A 23054-nucleotide genomic window follows, 5' to 3' on the forward strand; every position below is an offset into this window, starting at 1 on the left:
CATTCAAATCTTCCATGATGACACATCCCTGAAAGTTAGATGCAACCCCCAAGGTCACTTATAAATTATCATTCCAACCCATAAGGGTGTCAAACAAGGCTGCATACTTGCTCTTCTTCTTTTCAACTTCTGCATAAATGTCATGGGTCACCTAAATAACCCAGATTTCCATCCTCCCAAACTGGCAGAGAAACTGAAATATTCATTCATTCATTCATAAATGCACTTATGTTCAAGTTGTTTTGCAACCCAGAAGGTCTGAGTGAGAACTGTGAAGCATGTGTTGTGCTTTTATTTTATTTTATTTTTCTTTAGAAATGCCAAGCTGGCACTCACACTATTTACACTGTATGTCATCAGTCAGTCTGATTCTGTAATGATATGAAATGTTAAGGAGGCCCTGCACATGCTGATTTGCCCCCAGCCCCACACCCTACTAGGGATGACCCTGCTGCTGAGCGCCTGCAGAGAGTGGTTTTTATCTCAGTACAGTGAGAGACCACAACCAGCCCCACTTCCACATTGGGGAGCAGGGAGAATGACTTTTAGGACAGAGGGCATAACTTCAGGAGCTCCTTGAGCCCTGGCGTGTCTCATCTATCTTAAAATCTTACCAAGAAGAGGCAGATTCCTCATTCTCTCCCCCTCCCCCTTTTTCTCCTGAGGAATGGTGCTAATTCTTGCTCTTTTCTCTATTTCTCCCCACCTATCTTCCTTGCTTCAGTGGGACTTAATGGTCTCCTATAGGGAGCAAAATATGCTGGGAGCACAAATCAGTTTGGTTTGGTGGACATCCCTGAGCATGTGCAATCCTATATGCACTTACCAGGGAAAGATCTCAGACAGTTCAATGCAATGCAGTTTATTTTTAAGTAGACATGCTTTTCTTGCTAGTAAGTGACTTTACCCCTGTACACGCTACTGCAGTGTCACTACTGTAAACTATTTACATTTTCAAAATGATCCAGCCAAACTGAAGCATTTTACTGCTGAACACTGTGTAATCTGAAAAGCGCCCTAGAGAACAAGAAATACAGGGCAAGTTTTAAAGCAATGTTTAAAAACAAATACCATGAACCATGTGCTGATATCCTTCCTCTATATTCCCCTTCTTTTTCATGTCAATTCCCTTGGTAGGATTCAGATTAAGTTAGTCTTGAGCTAGTTTGACTACTAGTTCAAATCCCATTAATTTTGGTCATGACTAACTTAGTCCGGATACTACCCGCTGCCATTTAGACTGTAAACCTGCGGGCAGGGCTGTCTTTGTTTTTGATTGCATTGTATAGTGCTTAGATTGGAAGGTGCTTTATTATTTATTTATAGTTATTGTCATAGTAATACTAGCAGCAGCAGCAGCAGGAATTAATCAAATAAAAATATTTGGCTGACATTCTGATCACCAAATCACCACAATTCAAGCAGTTGTGGAGATGCAGTGAGAGCTCACACACTGCTCTGTCACGTTCTGAATTATGAGTGCAATTGCACAAGAGTGTGAATATTTTGAGATGCTGTCCTGTGCTCTGAAAGCCCTCTGCAGAAGTGGAAACATCTCTCTTTGAACAGGGACACTTTTTAACTTCCACAGAGTGCTTCCAGAGCACAGGAAAGCATCTATATATTAAAACGCTAAGGTAGTCTGTTTCTAATATAGGGTGGTACGTGGCACATCTCGTGAGAGTTCCTACTGAGGAGAGAGGGAGGTTGAAGAGGAGGCAAAGAAAGAAGAGCAAAGGCATCTGACGGCCATCAAGTATTGGGTGGGGGAAGGCCAAGTGAGGGAGGGAAACCCGAGTTGGGGGGGAGGCCGAATGAGCAGGGGGGGACCCAAATGAGCGGTGGGGGAGGCCGAGTGAGGTGGGAGGAAGGCTGAGCGAACAGGGGGTAACATGAGTGGGGTGTCCCAAGGACCCGAGCGAGCGGGGTTGGGGGGAACCAGAGCGAGCGGGAGGGAGCAGAGTTCAAGTTCAAGTGTGGGCGGGGGGAGGCCAAGTGCACTAGCACCAATGCACAGATGCTCTGTGCCAGTTCAGCTAGTCCTGAAATTTTAGCGCTCTTCAAAATTGCACTCATAATTCAGAGGGCAATGGAGTACTGTGTGTGTGGACTCTAGAAGCATGGACGCTTCAGCAGTCAGGATGTCAGCCATTGATTTTCCTATTTTGTCTTTTTTTAAAAAAGCTTGTAATAGCTCAGTTACTAGTAACATGAAGAAAAATCGTAACAGTCATATGAATGTGGTCTGGACCCAGGATTCTCAATTCTTGGGTTTCCGGATGTTACTGGACTCAGGGGCGTATCTAGGGGTAGGGCAGGCAGGGCACGTGCCCCGGGCACCACTTGAAGGGGGGCACCATTTTGTAATTTTTTTTTAAAAATGGCTGCCAAAAACAAAATGGCCACCGTGCATGCTCAAATGGCCTCTGTGAGGCTCTAGGTCATGTCAGGCTTTGCAGAGGCCATTTGAGCACGCACGGTGGCCATTTTGTTTTCAGTGGCCTTTAAAAAAAAGATTATTTTGAAAAACGGCCACTGCACATGCTCAAATGGTCCCTGCGAGGCCCTAGAGGCCAGCGGGGTGAGGGGAAATCTTTGCAAAAAAACCCACAACCCAGCCTTTAGGAAGCCCCCCAAAGGGGCTATGGGTAATAAATAATAATAATAATAATAATAATAATAATAATAATATAAGACACTGTACACATATTCAGATTGGCACTATGTACAGAGAATCAGGGCTTGTGAATACTGAGCTGATGCTTAAGAGCTAGGATTGTATTCATTTGCTCTTACTTTGCTTCTTGTGATAAGTGAGTTAAATGTGATGTCTTGCTAATATGGCTATTAATGGTGAGTTTGTCTTTGAATCAGTGTGAAACCCTTAATATTAAGGCCCACTGGGAGTTTCTTGCTCTCTTTCTCTCATTTTAACTGTCTTTCTGAAAGACTAGAATATATTCCAAGCAGTGATACAGTTTACTCTGCATATCCTTTAATTATTTACAGAGTATCTGGGAAAAGTCAAATTCTCCATTGATTTTTAAAACTTATGTAATGGTGATGCTACAATGCATAGTAGAGAATTAGACAGGCACTTCTGTTTAGTTTTCCAAGTACATCTCCACATAGTATTTGGGTATTTCATGAGCCCCCACATACTGAAATTTGTAGTTTTCCTGCATTTTTTGGTCTGGCTAAGTCCACTGCTAAATAGTTTTTGAAATATTAAAAGATTAACGAGCTTGACTTGTATTTTTCAGGTGATATTATGGTAAAGTTATCTGAAAGATGGGTGTCAGATGTTTGGACAGGAGGCGCAATTTCAGTGTTTGCCCTAGGCACTATTTCCCCTAGATACGCCTCTGACTGGACTTCAGCTCCCATAATCCCCAGCCACTGTGGCCTTTGGTTGGGGATTATGGGAGTTGAAGTCCAATAACATCTGGGGATCCAACGTTGAGAATCCCTCGTCTGGATGCTGACTACTGTTGTTATGAATCATATTTCCGCTTGTTCTGCAGGATGTAGACGGCCATGCATACTAATGTATCTGTCTGTCACAGTTTCATGTTCTGGGATGTCATGTTTGTATAGCTTTTAGTACATGTCGCCCTAAGAATAGATATGCTTGTGCAACAGGTCTTATTATGGGCAGAGGCTGCTAGGGTTCTGGGAAGGAAAGAGCAAAACTATTCTGTTTATTTCAGCCCCTGTTCTTCTTAATCTTTAATGGCAGAAGACCAGTTAGTTACACCCATCTGAACTTTATCCTTTGGGCTTTAGAAACTGTTCCCTTGTTTATCTAAGGTTTTTAATTTTACAAAAAGAAGATTTATGATTCAACAAGTTTGTTAACTTCAGGTTAATGTACGAGAAAGAGCTGACAAATGTTCACCAGGCAGTAGTTCTCATCATACAATTGTTCCTTGTTCTTCATTTGACTCTGGGAGTTTCCCCACTGGCTGCCACCTCTTGATGTCAAATCTGTCTCTGTCTGCAATTTCTTAAGAAACAGGTGGAAGGATGTACTGCTCATGGACACGCTCTGTGTGTGTCTTCATCTTTTCCAATACAGCCTTCACTAGACACTTAATGAGTATCTCTTTTATGGGAGAGTTTTATGGAAGTTGAGTTTTATGGAAGAGTTTTATGGAACTTTTATGGAAGTTGAATACTTTCTGCCATTTGTTTCAAACTACTGTACAATGACTTCTTTAACACTGCTATTGATGTTCAATTTCTAATATTTAAAATGGAAAAGGAACAATAGCAGTCTTCTTCAATGTATTTGTATCTGGCATGAAGCAATACCCTGGGACATTATTTTATTGCTGGATCACATATTCAGCTGTGACACTGTACCTAGAGGATCAAAGCAAATGTATGGCCCTGTAGAGAAACAGATGATGAATTTTAAAAGGCTTGGAGGTGGTATTGTAATCATAACCTGTGGCAGACACATTCATATTTGGTGTCCCAATATGATCTCATGCTAAACTGGTTATGCATCTTCCTCTAGCACTTTAAGCTGTACCCCAGGAAGCCTGAAACTAGATCTCAAAGGGCTGGCCCGTTGCAGCTGCACTAGACATGTAAACAACCTGCCGTGACCCATGATTTCAAGAACATTTCCTTATTTCAAAAAATAAAAGCTTTGTTTTCCTTTGGACTGTGTGAGCCCCACTTCTGCACTAGAGTGAAATCCTTTGTTTGTTTACAGAAGCAAAAAGGCTTTTCCCTGCAGCAACCCTGGTTATCTCCTTTATTACACCAGAACAGTTAATTCCGCAATCCTGACCTAGTAACTTATAGCTCTACCTTCATCATAGTAGTAAAGGAGTAGTTGTTGCAACTGCTCCACAAGAATAATCATCTCAGCACTGCCTAACAGTGGTGGCACCAGAAAAAAAGGTAGGGGGATGACAAAAGAGCATTTATGGGTGGGTGAGCTGCTGTGTCCTACATATTAGAGTGCTGAAACAAAAATGTGGGACAGGTGGGGACAAAATACTTGTCTGAGGTGGGGATGGGAGCGCTTGATGCCCCTGCTGCCTAATAGCATAAATAATTGTTTATGCCTGTGTGATGTTTTTGATTAATCCATTCCTCGATCTTAACCAGCTTTTGAATGGTGCTTTAGTTACTTTTATTCCAGTACTGGAGTAGAGGTGGGGCTAACAAACAGCCAGCCAGCTGCAAGAACACTGAAGGCAGACTGCACTTGCCTCTATGTAGATAATACCCGTCTCATTAAATTGTTAGTATTCCTGATTCAACATCACTGCCTTGTCCTTGCATACCACAACTCTTGCCTCTGGATTCTACAGCCTGCAGAGCACGGATAGGATTTCTCCTAGGTCCTCTTTGGACTAGTAAAGACCAAGGATAAGATAGATAATCTACTATATGACAGTATTGCACTGGCTATGCCTATGGTCAATAAACCCTTGCATGTGCAGAATACCAACAGTACAAGGCGGCAGTGGGGGAATACTGAGGGCACAGTGGAGGAGAAGTAAAATTCAATGCTCAAGGACTGATGATCATGTTAGGCCGGGAGTAGGTGCTATCCAGCAAAGCAGGCCTATGGCATTGCCACACTCAAAATGTGTCATTCATTTAGAAGTAAGCCCAGTTCATTTCTATCAGCTTGGTTAGGACCATATAGCTGCCACCATAAATGACAGCGGAACCATCCTGTTTTAGCAAGCACTCTCTTAGGGCATTTCATATGAAGGAAAAATGCTTCCTCCCCACTTGTTATAGTTATGACCTAATTCAGTGTTATTAGTTCACTTTCTTTCTCCTTGTCACGGAGGGAGTAGTCTTGGTGCAAGAAATAGCCATATTCATGTTCTCCACAATTAGGAGATATGTGTTTTTCCGTGCTGTAGAGAGAACCAATTGAAAGAAAGGAAAGGAAAAACATGCACAAAATGACAGAGCCATGTGCTAGCAGCACAATGAACAAAATAATGTGTAACATGCTGTGGCACATTTTGTCTTTTTCCTGCTACAGGTTTGCATTAAAAAAAAAAATCCTTCTAACAATAGTGCTAGTACATTGCAGCCAAATGTACGATGCTAATGAAAAGGAATCCTGATTACTAATTTTTTTCATGTATGGAACTTTTATACTTGTCTAACAGTACTTAAACCTGGGCAGCAAGGTTATAATACTCACTATCCATGTCATCCCAGTGTAGGACAGTGCTTGGTTATGTATTTTGTTTTGAACAACAAAAGTAAATGGAGATATATACTACAATGATCAAGGGAGGGAGTGCACAGCTTCTAAAAACTAAAATAGACAAGTAGACATGTTAATTGAAAACATGTCTTGAAAAAGGAAATCAACATATTAATGGGGTTTAGCTCCAGTTAGAATAAGACAATTTTGTTGATGTTCACGATTTTTTAAATTGTCTTTAAAGGGCTACATGAGTGCTTGAACAGTACAGTTTGGGAGCCTCTTAAGAATATTTTAAAAATTAAAATAGATAATGAACAGTAGGTTAGCACATCCACAGGGGGTAAAAGTACAGACAGTGAGTATGATATAGAGAGCTTGGGGATTGTCATCAAAAGAAAATATAGAATTATCTAGGAAGAAAGAGGAAATAGTGAAAATTAATGATTATGAATTTCCAATAAAAGTGTGTAGGAGTACTAAATTTAGAGAAGGATACCCAGTACTTAAAATTCCATATGTGACTGATAAGTTTAATAGGGAGGCACAACAGATTTTAAAGAAAGAAGGCTTGGAAGTTAATGTAATTTGTACAGCCCTTAAGACCTTGAGACAGCATTTAGTGAAAAGACTGTATAACAACCAATGTAAAATGAAGGATTGCCATATTTGTGAGAACAATGAAGGATGGTGTAAGACAAATGTGGTGGTATATAAAATGGTTTGTATGGAATGCATGCAGTTTTACATCGAGGAAACAGATATTCTGCTAATATCTACGTGTCCAAAGGCATGGTGCCTGCACATAATTACTTCATAGTGGAGGAACCCGGAACATCTGAAAATCAGGTCCTTTAATTGCCCCAGTGGGTGAAAACCTGTGGTTAGATGCTTGATCAGAAGGGAATGTACACAAAGCTCAGGGAACACCAATATACAAATTCAACTGACAGATGGATAGCAGTTTATTGAAGCACTAGATACAATACATAAGTGATATCTAAAATAACAGTAACATAATTGAAACAGAAAGCAAAACACACTCTTTGCAATGAATCTAAAATAAATAGTTACATATCTCTACAAGCACTACCCTACATCTATACATTCTGTACCTTAAACTTTCTCCTGTACTCTGCTTAGAGTACAGTCTAATGATGTGAGAGTACTGCGTTTCCGTCCATCTCCCCTTCCCTCTGTAGCTGACTGTGGCTTTCAGGAGTAACATATGTCTGAGGGCCGCACGACCTCAGGGACATATTTTCAGGAGTCACAGTCAGCTACAGAGGGAAGGGGAAATGATGGATAAAACTGCCCATCCCCCACAGCACATGCTGCTTGTGTGCTTCATTGGTCTGGATGTTGGCCACTGCTTAAGAACCTTGAGGGTCATTTAATGAATGCAGTCCCCACTCGAAAGGGTGTTAAACAAGGCTGAATCCACCCCTCTTTTATTTAACTTTTATATTAATTCACTGGCAGGATATTTAAATAAATTGGATTTCCATCTGCCTAAGTTGGCAGAGAGACATATTTCAGTGCTGCTATATGCAGATGATGCAGCAGTACTCTCAAGGACTCCTAAAGGGCTTAGGAGAGCCATACGGGCCCTTGCTTGCTACTGTGAGCAGTGGCACTCTTACCCCTGGATTTCCAGGCCAAAGTCCTCCACACCCCCTGGGCCCACCAAATTCTCTTTAGTCTGTCCTGACTCCTGGGTGGTATGGCCACTGTTGGCCCTCACTGCACTGGGTGACTGAGTGTGATTTAGAGACAGCGGGGATTGGAGAAGTACACACACACACACACACACACACACACACACACACACACACACACTTTTTATATCCCGCTCTTCCTCCAAGGAGCCCAGAGTGGTATACTACATACTTAAGTTTCTCCTCAAAACAACCCTGTGAAGTAGGTTAGGCTGAGAGAGAAGTGACTGGCCCAGAGTCACCCAGCAAGTATCATGGCTGAATGGGGATTTGAACGTGGGTCTTCCCGGTCCTACCAGAAAGGCCTTGGTGGGGTGTTGGTGTCCAAAGGCTTTTAGGTGATGATGTGTGGGGGAGGCTCCAGTTGGGGGGGGGTTGTTCAAAAAGCCTTTAGGTTCAGACTCCCAAAATTACCTAGGTGCACCTCTGACTGTGAGGAAGATCATTTGGAGATCAATTATCAAAACACTCAAGTAATGGTGTTTGCCATCCATATAAATTGGATAAAATTGAACAAGTTGGATGTTTTAAATACTTGGGGGTAGTTTTTCCTGCCTCTGGCAGTAGAAGAACCCATGGGAATTATGTAGCACAGAATGCACAGCGGAGTGCTGCTGCAACTCTAATTTTTATATTATTCTTATTTTTTTCCCCTCATAGGAGATTGCTTTATACTAGCTGCAATTAAATTATTTGAGGCCAAGTCACTGGCACAACTCCTTTATGGAACTCAGCTGGGCCCTTTTCCTAGCTTTGCCCCATTGGAACTTATACCACCTAAATTTCTGAGGGAAGTATTTCAGGTGGTTTGCTGTGTTTCTAATGCTGTATTGTGCTTAGAGACATGACTGATTAAAGCTTAGGCAAGAGCATGGCTTGCCATTTTAAATTATTGGTTAGGTTTTACCCTACTTTCCAGTAGGTTTATGAGATCACCCAGCATTCCTTGTGTGTGTGTATCCCGACCCCCCGATTAACTTCACAATGCCTGCACCAATATGAACCAAATTGGGTACAGTTGTAGGGACATATAGAGATACCTCAGTGGTGTAGTTTGTGATGCTGTCATCCACCCCAATTCAAGATGACAAACATGTAAACTTTTGAGGCTCAAGTGGGCTAACTTGTGGACTGTCTGACTGATTTGAACCAAATTTGGTATAGTTGTAGTGAATGACACATAGGGACAACTCAGTGGTGTAGTTTTAAATATCATCCACTTCAATCCAAGATGGCAGATGCATAAATGTTTGAGGTGCAAGAGGGGGGGCTAATAGATTTGGACCAAATTTGGTACAACTGAAATGAGTGGCACACAGGAACACCTCAATGGCATGGTTTGCACTGATGTCATACACCCCAATTGAAGATGGTGGATACATGAACATTTGAGATGCAATTGGGCTAACTTGTGATTTGCTTAACCAATTTGAAATAAATTTCTACAGGTGTAGGGGCACATAGGGACAGCTCAAATGTGCAGTTTGTAATAATGTCATCCACCCTGATTCAAGATGATGAACATGTGAACGTCTGAGGTGCAGGTATGAACCGATTTGAACCAAATTTGGTACACTTGCAGGGACACAAAGGGACAACACTGCCCCTATGTGTCCTATAGTTTCTGATTATGTAATCCACCTGCATAGTCTGTGATGATGTCATCCACCCCAATTCAAGATGGCAGTCATGAGCTTTTGAGGCGCAACTGGGCTAACGTGAACTGCCTAACTAATTTGGACCAAATTTAGTCCAGTTGTAGGGATAGTGAAAGGAAATTAGGCAGATTAGTTCTTAGTAGAACAACTTGTTTTCTACTGGACTTGCCCCTTTAACATTGGGGGATGGATGTCAGACCATATGGAAATAGTCCTTGGTGACAAAACTCTCATATTATGGGCTTTCCCCTGCTTGCTCTCTCTCTCTCTGGGTTATGACCAAGCCAAAACACCTCTCAGATAGCATACAGTAGATGCTGATCACCAAACTGATCTGTGCTTGGCACCAAATTTCCTCATTTCAACAAGATTAAGGTTTATAGCTGTACCTGCTGCTTATCTAACCCAACTAATTGTTCCTAGACATATGTTGTACCTTATGCTGGTTAAAGACCAAAATAAAGCATATCTAAGAAAGAAGCAAGGTTATTGTATGCAGCAGCCTTATCTTCTGCTGCAGGGATTATCAGGAAAAACTTTGTCAGCATTGATGTTAACTTACACGCTCACTTTTCTCAGGACTATAAAGTTTCAAACATACCAGCTTCTATACTGGTTCTGTTTAAAATAGGTGTAAACACATCCCGCATTAATACCACAATCAAATGGTTTCTGCTTCATTGATCATAATTATTTCTTAAGTCAATACATACAATTTTAAACGAATTTCATGAAGCAATAAGTTAAATGATTTGCATGTGAAAAGATGCCTTACATTTTATCATCAGAAATACAAATAGAATATTGAGCTCAAAATTTAAAACCAGTGCAAAATAAGTATCTTTTAAAGGAACTCCCTCCGCCACTGCAAGGGCAGGGTGGGGGAAGAGTCAAAAATCCAGGATCCAAAATGGCCATAAACACTCATACCTACATCAGCCTATGGACCACGCAACACTTGACACAGAGAAGCATAAAGCATATTACAGAAGGCACAGAAAACACATGTAAGTCTCAGTCCATCTCAGCCTTGGAAATTCTATGGCTCTCCTTTTCACTCTCAAGCTTTTCCACAGTAGAAAGAACAAGGGTCTTTTGCACCCTCACACAATTAGTCATAGCATGTCTCATTTTTCATTTTTCATCTTCATTCTTGGATGAGGAATAAAAAAAAATCAATACACAGACAGACATTCTCAATGTTTATGGTAATCTCCAAAAGTTTTTTCACTCTCTCAACTGATTAACAATTATCTCTTTTTTCATTGCTTCCAACTTTTGATTTTTATTATCTTCAGGAGGCCTAAATTAAAAATGTTTATTTCATACACACACACTTTACTCCCTGCTAAAAATAGCCTTAACACAACTTTAAGCTTGGTTTACAGTTTGGAGCTCTGCTCAAAAGAATCCCTTATCAAAATTAACAGGAGGCTTATTTATTTCTTTATTAAATTTATACCCCGCCCAAACGTAAGTCTCTGGGTGGCTAACAACAACAACAAAATAATAATAATAATAAATGTTGCTCTCGTTACTCTCCAACAATATGGAAAAAAAATGCAGGTCAGTGCATGTGAACATCGGCCCAAACAAGCGAAGAGAGTGGAAACACGCCAAGAGCGTGCCTGCCCCAATGTCAAAACCCTATTTAAACAGGGTTTTGGAGTGTATGTTTAGGGGCCGTTCAGATGAACAGCCCCTACATGCGATTGATGAATGCCTCAACAGTGTTCTCGGTGTGTCCCTGAGTGGTTTCTTTGCTTGTTTGGGGCCAATGTTCATGCGAAATGGCCCATTATGATGGGTTTCTTCTCATATGGCTCAAATTACTAATTTATTGCCAACAATATCATTCCTTTAATTTAACAATTTAAAATTTTATTCCAATCAAAATAACCATTTTGTCTTTAAAGGAACAGCAACATAAGCGAAATTAGAAGTTTCTAATTTCAAAGAAGAGAAGAAAGCAAAAGGAGAAAAGAAAGGGGAAGGAACCAATGTGATGCTTGCTGAAAAGACCTGCTGTCAAGGCACCCCAGTAGACATCCACTGGAATCCATCTGCCTAGTGTCCAATCTGGCACCTTGTTATCTTTTTCCCTGCCTGGAAGTGCTGATGATGGAGCAATGTTCTATAGCAACAGGGCTAGGCTGCCTCCTGTGTCTATGGACCAGCTGATGGTCTCCTGTCCAACTGAGAAGTGACAATCAGCAAAAATGTCAGAGAAACAGCTCTATCCCTGATATTCTTCAGGATATGTGTCAGTGTTTATTACAAAATCAGCCCTGTTTCCTTATATCTAAGACAAAAACCATACATAGGCAAATTAAAGCAGCCTTGTTGCTTAGCATCTGCAGCAGCAACAATCACATGGCTAAAGTCAGGCATGAGGAACTGTGTAGGCTGACCAGGATCATACTGCAAGCTGCAGGTCAGGAGCAGAATAGCTTGAGTCAGACAGACAAACCAGGAATTAAGAGGTAAGCCAGAGGCCAGAAACAGAGTCTGCTGTCAAGCCAGAGGTCAGAGTAGCCAAGCCAAGTATTTAGTGCATTTTTATACCGCCCTAACCCAAGGTCCCAGGGCGGTTCACAACAAATAAAAACAAAACATTAAAATCAATTAAATATTAAAAACAGCTTAAAACAAATCAATAAATAATCCAAAATTTAAAAAGTTACAAAGTTAAAAAGCTAAAAGGCCTGGGTAAAAAGATAAGTTTTTAGACACTTTTAAAAAGCTGCTAGAGATGGGGAGACGCTTATTCCCACAGGAAGCGCATTCCAAAGTCTCAGGGCGACAACAGAGAAGGGCCGTCCCTGGGTGGCCACCAGAAGACATGAAGGCAGCCACAGACAAGCCTCCCTTGATGTATGCAGTGGATGATGGGGATCATGCAGAAGAAGATGCTCTCTTAAGTACCGTGGGCCTAAGCTGTTTAGGGCTTTATAGGTTATAACCAGCACTTTGTATTTTGCCCAGAAACTTATTGGCAGCCAGTGCAACTCCTATAATTTAGGAGTAATATGGTCTCTTCGAAATGACCTGTAGACCAACCTGGCTGCCGCATTTTGTACTAATTGCAGTTTCCGGACTACGTACAAAGGCAGCCCCACATAGAGCGCATTGCAGTAATCAAGTCTGGAGGTTACCAACAAGTGTACTACTGTTTTGAGATCATGAACCTCAAGAAACGGACGCAGCTGGCATATCAACCAAATCTGATAGAAAGCTCTTCTGGCCACTGCCTCAATCTGGGGAACCAGGGAAAGGTGTGGATCCAGAAGCACTCCCAAACTGTGTACCTGTTCCTTCAGAGGAAGTGTGACCCCATCTAGAACAGGTAGATCAATATCGCTTCCCGAGTGATGATCCCGCACAATAAGTACCTCCATCTTGTCTGGATTCAGTCTGAGTTTGTTATCCCTCATTCAGCCCATTACTGCTTCCAAGCAGGCATTCAGGGAGGATATGCCTTCTCCTGATGATGTTGACATGGAGAAATAGATTTGAGTGTCATCAGCATACTGATAACACCCAGCACCAAATCTCCGGATGATCTCTCCCAATGGTTTCATGTAGATATCAAAAAGCATTGGAGACAGTATGGAGCCCTGAGGGACCCCATATAAAAGCTCAGATTTTGAAGAGCAACAGTCTTCAAGCGACACCATCTGGGATCTGCCAGAAAGGTAGGAGCGGAAGCACTGCAAAGCAGTGCCTCCCACCCTCAACTCCCTCAGACATTCCAGAAGGATACTATGGTCGATAGTATCGAAAGCTGCCGCGAGATCCAAAAGGACCAACAGAATCAGACTTCCTCTGTCAAGTCCCAATTGGAGATCATCCATCAGGCCGACTAAGGCAGTCTCCACCCCATAGCCCATGCAAAAACCAGTTTGAAATGGGTCTAGATAGTCAGTTTCCTCCAAGACCGCCTGGAGCTGGGAGGCCACCACTCTCTCAATCACCTTGCCCAACCATGGGAGGTTGGAGACAGGCCTGTAGCTACTAAACTCCGAGGGGTCCAAGGCAGGCTTCTTAAGGTCTAATAATTGCCTCCATTAAACAAGAAGGGATCCTGCCCTCTCTCAGAGATAATTGCCACAAGGCTCTCCACAACAATCCCCTTGCCAAATAGTATAAGCCAGGTTGGGCAAGGATCAAGCAGACAGGTGGTAGGACGCACCGTTCCGAGCAGCTTGTCCACATCCTCAGGAGTCATAAACTGAAACTGATCCAGCCTAACCACACAAGAGGAGTTGCTGGATACCTCTGCATCTGACACTGTGATGACTGTGGAGTCTAAATCTAGATCTAGATCGACCCGAATACGAGAGACTTTGTCCACAAAAAAACTCATTAAAAGCGTCACAGCAGGCAACTGATGGTTCCAAATTTGAATTCAGGGTAGCAGGGGGCCTTACTAGCCCCCTCACAAACCTGAATAGCTCCACTGGACGAGAGCCTGCAGAAGCAATACGGGCAGAAAATAAACACTTCTTTGCTGCACGTATAGCCAGAGCATAGATCTTTAAATGTGCTCTGTGTTGCAATCTGTCGGATTCGAGTTGAGTCTTCCTCCACTTGCGCTCCAGTCATCTACCTTGCCACTTCAGCTCCCGCAGATCTTCCGTAAACCAAGGCATTACAATGAAGGTCTCCCTCCTCTGCTGGGCACGGAGAACAGGCAGCAGCAGTAGACAAGCAATAGCAGACACAATATGCAAGGAGATCTTGGGTCTTTCCAGGCACTGATATATTCCAAAATCAGCACAAAATTACCATGGGGAAAGACATGGGGAACCACACAAAGAAAGGCTGCAATATATTCTTAGCACCATCCTCTCACAATCATGCTGTCTTTTTCATACTCATTTTATTCGGGGTGGGGGGGGTGAGGCAGCTCTTTCACAGTTGTTTCACTGATTGCCAGCAGGTGGCACTAAGAATAGAACAGTGACTTTTTTCTTCTTTGCATGGATTCCCCATAGTAATTTCCACTAATGTTAGAATATATCAGTGCCTACAAGGCAAACTTAGACAGGAAGCTACTTATCCCGTTTCTGATCTAAGGGTTGCCAGTGTTGATTCCATGGGGTGGGTCTTACCTAGAGCCTAGAACAGGCCTTCATTGTAATGCCTGGGAGCCAGTGGGGGCTCCCATTAACCCTAAGTGCAGATCCCTGACTAATTGTTTATTGGAGCAATGCGAAATTTCGGCCAAAGCTGAACACTCTGCACAGTCCCCCTGGTACCATGTGGTGGTGACCATTCCCACTGGCATGTTGCCCAGCACCAGTGGTAGGGTTGCCAATATTTCATTGCCTGAATATGGGACACAAAAGGGTGTGTGTGTCTTGGGGGCGGGGTCATCTGTGGGTGGGGTCATCCTAGAAGCCTGTTTGTAAAAACAACAACAAAACAAGCCCCATGATTTCACAAAGCTTCTTGTTCACACAGACCATCCCACTCAGATGTCAGGTGGAAAATTAAGAGAACCCCCCAGGTTTACACACATACTACATCCCCACACCTTCTCCACTGAAAGCCTCACTGAGAGGCCTTTTTATCTGCTAGAAGTGGCAAGTCGGTTAGCAGGAGTCTGCATTTACATTTGATAAGTAAACAATTAGCGACTTGCAAGATGTAAATAAAACCAGGTAGTTGCTCCTGCAAGTTTGCAGAGCAACTGGGGCTTCTTTTGTGAACTTTGTTGTTTCTTTTACATTATAATATGGACTTCACCCAGACTTCAAAGAGCTCAGTGCAAATGCATTGGGGGATGAGGCAGAGCCCCAGGCTCTGCCAATAATATGGGGGAAACAGCATCTTGTTTGGGATAAGAGATTTTTGCCTTGGATACGGGATGTCCCATATATGAGACTGTTGGGAATGCTACCAGTGGGGCTCTTGTAAGGGAAACTGAGCTCTCTTGAGCCCCTGCATCATCTTGAAAGCGTGGAGTGCTAGGAAGTGTGCTGAGGTCTGCACACTGGGAGGAGCAAATGGTTCTCACATTTAAGTTTTTCGCCCTTAAGGTGATCCCCCAAGCCACCTAATGGCGCAGCAGGAAAATGACATGACTACCAAGCAAGAGGTTGCCAGTTCGAATCCCCACTGGTACGTTCCCCAGACTATGGGAAACACCTATATTGGGCAGCAGCGATATAGGAAGGAGCTGAAAGGCATCATCTCATACTGTGTGGGAGATGACAATGGTAAACCCCTCCTGTATTCTACCAAAGACAACCACAGGGCTCTGTGGTCGCCAGGAGTTGACACCGACTTGACAGCACACTTTACTTTTACGTTAAGGTTACCCCACTTGAAAAATAGTGAAGATCACTGGCTTAGAGGCTCAAAAGCCTTCTGCAGTGCTGGTGGCTGCCACAAGGGGCAGCGATATTCAAGCCTTAGTCCAGGGAGAACCTAAACAAATCTTTATCTAACATTCTGCACATTGCTTTTTCCAGCACTGGCATAATTCAGAACGATTTGACTGGAGGAATTTGGTTTGTGGATGCCACTTGTCTACAGTTATGTAAGGACAATATACCTGCCTCCAGGTATATTGACACATAAATATGCTACTCCAATTCATTTCTTGAAAGAACGATAGAAAAACGTTTGTGCTGGACTCTTAAACATGAATGTAAAGTTCCACTAAAATCTGGATGACTTTATAGGAATGTGTTTAGGCTGCCAGTCTAACAAACTTATTAATCTCCATTAATTTTTTGTAAATATATATTCATCATACTCTTCCTTCAAAAAGCTCAGGGCTACATATATGGTCCTCCTGTTTTATCCTTATAAAGCACTGGGCCAGTGTGGATGGTCCATCCCTGTTCACATGATTAGGAGGGCCTATTGAGATGTCCTTAGTGTACATCCCATATACCCTCTGAGCCCATCCCTTTTTCATGGAAGTGGTCCCTGTTTATTTAAATGGCCTGTCCACCCACTCTTAGCCCTGGACTTTGGGGCTGAAGTTCAGGTCCTCCACAGCCCCTAGGACTCCCCAAGTCTGTCCTGGGTGGTGTGATTGAATTAGGACACGATTGAATTACGATTTCTCTCTGACCCTGGGCTGTGTTTAACACTCAGTCCAGGACACCATGCTGGCTATGTACCTCAAGCAACAGCACTTGGAAATATTTTTCCAAAGGCAAGGCAGGAAATGTCTTAAGATTAAAAAATGGTCTTCTATGCATACTTATGATTTGTGGTCACTAGCTACCATTCTCTTTGTTCCTTCCATCTAATCTTCACCCATCCATCCAAAAAAGTCACTCAATAGTTTTAATTCATCTTCTATTAAAAAAAAACACAGTGTGGGGTGGCGTGAAAGGGCATGCCTCATCCAAGAGAACATATGTAATAAAGCTTGCATTCCTGTAAATGCTCTTAGAGAGGTTCAACAAGTAGCGGCATTTAATGACTTCAGCGCACTAGGTGATGACATTTGTATTTGCCCAGGCCTTTTGAATTTCTCTGGTTTTAGGTTTGTGGTTTTACCAAGGGGCTTTAGGGTTCTCAAACTTGGGTGCCCAGATGTTGAAGGACTTCATCTCCCATAATCCTCCATTGTGTCTGGGAGTTATGGGAGTTGAAGTCCAACAACATCTGGGGACCCACGTTTGAGAACCCCTGGCTTATTTTATTTCTGCTGCTCTATTGTTCATCTCATGTTGCTTTCAATGCAGATTTAATTGTTGTTAGCCACTCTGACAGTGAGATGTGAAATATAAGTAAATATACAGAAACAAATAAGGCTGCTGTTGGAAGTATACTTGCCAGGAAACAAGTAGTACTGAATTTTGTAGAACTAATAAGCATGTATAGGAATTAGGACCAGGCTTCAAAAACGTGGCATGCGAGTTCTCATGCCTCTACTATATAGTCTGGACGTCAGATTTATCCAAAATGAGATGCCTGATTTAAGAAATTATGGGCAAAACACAAACGGTAAATGTGGCAGCAGTACAAGAAACACAGAATACTTCTGGAACTAACGCACGGATCTGTTATAGGGAGAAAGAAATATACACAGCAGCAACCAGCCTTCTCGTTCACATTTTTTTGATCGAACTGACTTTCAGTCTTCTCTCTTTTTGTTTTGCCTTGCAGTTAGATTATATCTGACTTTGATCCCAGAGCGCACACCCTTGCACAATTCCTTCCTTACAATGCAACAAATACCAAGAACTATCGTTCTTACTCACACTCTCTCTCTGCAGAATCCAACTCCTCCTGCCTTCTTACGCCTCACATGACAGTCGCATCCCAGAATCCTTCAGCCAAGATGGCAGCGCCCAGTTGCTAGAAGCACACGTGCGTATGTATATGTGCTCGTTTGGCAAATTTACTGGGTCTAATAGCCAGACGTTTAATATACGTTTTTAGTCAACTAAAAGCTCGCTCGCTGCTCCGGATTCTAAGAACTATGAAGTCCAAATCGTCTTCGCACAAGTCTGAGAACACGCATAGGGTAAGATGTTGCAAAAATTAGCGGCCGGCACAGACTCTTCTAGTTACTCGGTTTACTTTTGAATCATGAACGCTAAAGATTTTTCGAATATCAGAAATAACATGTTCCTCAGTATCTAGGCTATCAGTCTCTCTAAAAAACGGTTGCAGCAGGTTGGTATGGAGTCCGATAAGCAGGAGAACAGAACAACTTCTAGGTTCCTGTTGCAAGAAGTTGTTGATGTTTCCAGTTTCGGGGTAGGGGGACGTTGCAGATGTTCAGGATTCCTCTGCAGTAGTGCCCAAAATAGAAACATAGTATTTCTTCCCACTCTCTTCCCAGCCAAACGTGAAGAGTTTAAGTATTGGGCAATTGACAAAATATAGGGAAAAGCACGCTTTTGGAGAATTCTGCTTCTGTTTATAAACATGTTTGTTTGTTTTACTAACCACTCTCAGATCTTTATAATTAGACATCTGCATCATTAAAATAATCAGAGCTTTGAATAGGTAGAGCTTCTGACACTGAGTATAATGCAAGAAGAAGACCTAGGTCCCTTTGTAAAAAAAACACTGGTAATTGACTGTGTGTCTACATCTGTGTGTCTTAAAAGACAAATGAACTCCTGTGGAGTTTTCCCCTTCTTTTTCTTTCTTTAGGCTATCAGTTGAACTGTTGAATTGCAAACAAACATAAAAGCATTATGCTTGCATTGCTAGTACTTTGATCCTGAACATATTTAACTGGAATGTCTCATTGATTGTAATGGAACTTAGCTCTAGAACTGAAACTGGTGGAACTTACTTTCAGGCAAATATGGTTTGGATTTTGTGTTAGGTTGTTTCATCTTCTTTCTGTTTGGTATCATGGATGGAAATGGATAATAGGTGCTCTAACCTGATGCTAGGAATGCTACAATGATGCTAAGGACATTTTCTTTCACTGGGGAAAGTGATGAAAGATTGGGTGTGCTGGTTCTGAAGTCTTTATAACCTCACATCTGATAATGTCTCCATTTACTTCACAAACAGATTTGCCCCCATATACACAGATGATTGAGCACATACATGAGCTCCTAAACAGAGATTCTGTTCTAGATAAAGATGCTCACACCCAGAACTAATTCCGGGAATGGAGCAAGAGTCTAGGCCCATTTATACATTATGTTCAACACTTGTGCAATGAGTTTACAGCGTGCACAAGTACAGTTCTGTACATGGGTATTGTCATTCACATGTATACTGAATGCGGGTACCGAAGTACACTTCCTATCTGTACCATGCATTTGAAGGGTCTGTATCTAGGTTCACTTTTAAATGAACCCAGGTCATTCACACAAACACATGTACAAACATCTATATACTCATACAGCATAATGTCTGACTCAGGCTTGTAGCTGATTGTTATATGGAATGAGTTTTTTCTCCAGGACTGTGACATGTGGTGTGGCATCCAGAGCAGGCAGGATTTCATAAAGGACACAACACGACAGATCATTGTGCTACCCTGAAGGCCCTAATTCAGAAATATACCAACTGCCACAAAAAACAACTTTATATTGTGTTTATTGACCTTACGTCTGCTTTCACTTTGATTAACAGGTCCATACTTTGGGAGAAACTTGAGAGGACAGATATAGATAGGTAGCTCTTTAAGTTACTAATTGAATTACATTCCGACTTCACAGTCAGGGTGAGATTGGGCCAACAAGCGTCTCTATCTGGTCCCATTCCATTGGAGAGAGGTATTAAACAGGGTTACCTACTGGCTCCCTTTTAATTTCATTTTTCTATATTGGCTATGGAATCACAAAGTTTCTTCCCTGCTTCACCTAGTGGGCATAAAATTTTGGTTTTAATGTATGCTGATGATATGGCACTTATTCCCTGTGCTGAGATTGACCTTAGAAGAATGCTGGCTAGATTGGCTGCTTATTGTGAAAGGGAGAAATTTATTTATTCATTTATTTACTTAACACATTTCTATACCTGTATTTCTATACCTATTTCTATAATATATTTCTGCATTAAACTGAGGATTAATGACAACAAAACAAAGGTAGAAGAAGTTTTTGGCAGTAGTAATATCAAACCTAGCTGGACAATTAATGCCCAACAGATAGAGCAATATCCTCTTTTAAATATTTGGGTGTTTCCTTCCATAAGTCCCTCACTTGGAAGACACACCTCAGCATTGTTCTAGCAACTGCTCAAAGCTCTGTGGGGGCTATTCTGAAGTTCTTCTACTCTAAAGGGGGGGGGCAATTAAAAGCCCCAACACTTAAAATATTTCAGGGCAAGGTGATATCACAGATGTTGTATGGTGTATAGCTCTGGGTGTGGGATGAGAAGGTTGTTGCTCAGCTGGAAATAGTCCAGAACAACTTCCTAAGGAAGATTTTGGGCCTTCCCAAGGTCATCTCTGCTGCCTACCTAGGAATGGAGGTAGGGCTTAGGGATGTGCACGGAACTGCGGCAGGGAGGCTCGAAGGTAGCAGGGGTGCCACTTTAAGAGCGGGGGAGGGTACACTTATCCCTTCCGCCACACCTCTGCCTCCCCCCCCGCTGGCGTCCGTTTATGTAACAGCTAATCGGGGCGGGAGCACACCTCCCTGCCGCCCTGTTGGCTGGATATGGCCAGAAGTTCCAGACATGCCTGTGTGCACGGGGGAAGTGGCGGGAGGGGTCAGTGCACCCTCCCCTGCTCTTAAACTGGCACCCTCGCTGCTGTCGAACTGGCGGAACTGTCAGTTCTTTGAACCAGTTTGGAGGTCCATAAAAGGCTTCCGAGCAATTCCGTGCACATCCCTAGTAGGGCTACCTTCAATCTCTTTCAGAGTTCATTTAGGTACTTCAAGAAATTAAACAGTATCCCGAAACATCATTTAGTCAAATCTTGTTATTTATATTATATGGACAGGAATCAATGGGCTAAATTTCTGTCTTATATTCAATAGTTGTATTCTTTCCCTTGGGGAGGGAACTCGGATCTTGGAGCAAATAAAACATTAGAAACTGGTTCTTTGAATGGGATGCTTGTAGAGATGCTGTTGTGGTACAGCTCTCAAGGTTTTCATCTTAGTACCGCTATTATGAAAAACATAGAAGTTTCTCTCAGTACCGGTTTAATTTTACTTTGTATCACTAAGGAAGGCTTTTACAACTTTATGCTTTCAAGCTGTGCTCATGGCATATCTTGAAGGAAGGTTCCGTAAACCTCTGGTGGAACAGCACCTTTGCCGCTGTGGTGCTGGCAAGGTGGAGGATATTTTACATTATATCTTTTTATTGTCCCTTCTATGATGTGATTAGGGAAGTTGAGACAGATCATAGACAAATTCAAGGGTTCGGATGTGGAATGTTTGATTTATCTTCTTGCGGATGCAATTCCATATGTCAGTTGTCAAGTTGTCACTTTTGCCTTGCTTTCTTTTAAGCTTAGAAATGTACATCTATTATGCCTTGCTCTAAACTGTAGCGCTGGTTTTAGCTTAACTAATATTATATATCTGCTGAAGTAACTTTATGGTATGCTGTGTTCTGTTTTAATGTTTTTCTCTTCTATTACGACCACTGGTTACAACAATAAACTTATTGCTTGCTTGCTTGCTTACTTACTATACTTCTAAATCACTGTAAGATGGATGATAAATCTTAGTCATGAATGTGGAAGGTCCTGCCACAGTACTGAAAGTTGTACTAAGTTACTTTCAGCTGTGTGTCCTCCGAGCAGAGTCTGGTTTCCTGTAATTATTTAAGCTGTGCTGTCTCATGGGCACTATATCATTATTTGCCAAATTATTTTTGAAGCTATGACTACATAGAATATGTGTGTGAACATTCTATGTGACAACTTTTTAAAAAGTAGGTCTTGGAGACTATTGAAAAACTGTCAAACACTTTCTGTGTCTTCCTTGCAGTTTCTCACCTTCTCAGAACGTCTAAGCAATGTAAATATTGACATTCTTCATCGCATTGACAGAACAGGAAGCTATGCTGAGGTAAAGCCACTAGTTTGTTTGTTTTTACATTTCTTTTGCTGTGCTTTAGGTAAAGCGCATGAAATGTTTTACATATATTAGAATGTTTCCAAATATCTTCTTTCCCAGTGATCAAGGTTTGAACCTCTTTTTTTTTTAAGGTAGATCTTGATGAGTGTTCTCCATTGCAAGGCCTGTGAGCCAGTGATGACTCCCATTGTCTTAAATGCAGCCTAACTAGTTGTGTTTTAGGTCTGTGTGAAGCTTTGGTCAAAACTTCACACAGCCCCCCTGACACCATGTGGAGGTGATTGTCCCCACCACACAGTGCTGTACTTTTCCTGGAGCTGGTAGAGGAAAACACTTCTCTGTCAAGCCCTAATGCCATCTTGGAAAGTGTTTATAGAATGCTGGGATGTTGAGTCTTTCCCAGCACTTTCCCCATAAAGGTCTGTGAAGGAAGCACTAGGAAAGACTACACTTCCCAGTGCTCTGTTGTGTCTTCTAAGACAGCACTGGGGCTCAACGGGCTCTGTTTCTCTTAAGGGCCTCCCTTGGCTCTTGGAAAAGCACAACATTGCACAAAGATCAGCACGTTGGGAAACGATTCTCACACACTGAAGGTTTTTTTGTGGGGGTGTCCCCCCTCCCCCTTTTTCTCTTTTGTCAAACATATCCCCTCCTTGGAAAGTGGTGAAGATCATTGTGATAGATGGAAAAGGTACCTGCTATGTGGGTTGTTTTGTTTTGTTTTTTATTTTAAAACATTTATATCCTGCCTTTCTTCCTAGAGAAACTGAAGGTGGTTACAATAAGACCATAATAAAAAACAACATAATCATGGAAGTATCATTAAAGAAATGAAGATAATACAAAACCTTATCAGAACAGTAAGAACAGGCAAAAGCAGTAAAGGTTTTGAGCTTTCATTGTTAATTTGGTGCAGTGGTTGCTGTTCCAGCATCTCACCTGTGCAGTCTTGCTAATATGGCCAACCAGTAGTTATCGGTACAGGAATTGGCACAGTTGT

The 23054-nt window shown here is 42.1% G+C and overlaps 1 protein-coding gene across 2 annotated transcripts in view; it reads left to right on the forward strand.

Moving 5' to 3' along the window:
- The first annotated feature begins 17828 nt into the window (after positions 1-17828).
- UTP20 (UTP20 small subunit processome component) overlaps positions 17829-23054 on the forward strand; it is a 107051-nt gene continuing 101825 nt past the window's right edge. Inside the window, exons 1-2 of one of the 2 annotated variants that reach the window (XM_053252114.1) lie at positions 17829-17909; positions 21965-22045. Coding sequence is in view for 1 of the 2 variants with exons in the window: in XM_053252113.1 (XP_053108088.1) it covers positions 18022-18066; positions 21965-22045 (126 nt within the window). In the remaining variant the exon portion in view is untranslated. Of the gene's footprint in view, positions 18067-21964; positions 22046-23054 lie in introns of both variants that reach the window. The other variant, XM_053252113.1, reaches the window with a different exon arrangement.

The sequence above is a fragment of the Hemicordylus capensis genome, chromosome 5, assembly GCF_027244095.1.
Source record: "Hemicordylus capensis ecotype Gifberg chromosome 5, rHemCap1.1.pri, whole genome shotgun sequence".
Taxonomy (NCBI): Eukaryota; Metazoa; Chordata; class Lepidosauria; order Squamata; family Cordylidae; genus Hemicordylus; species Hemicordylus capensis.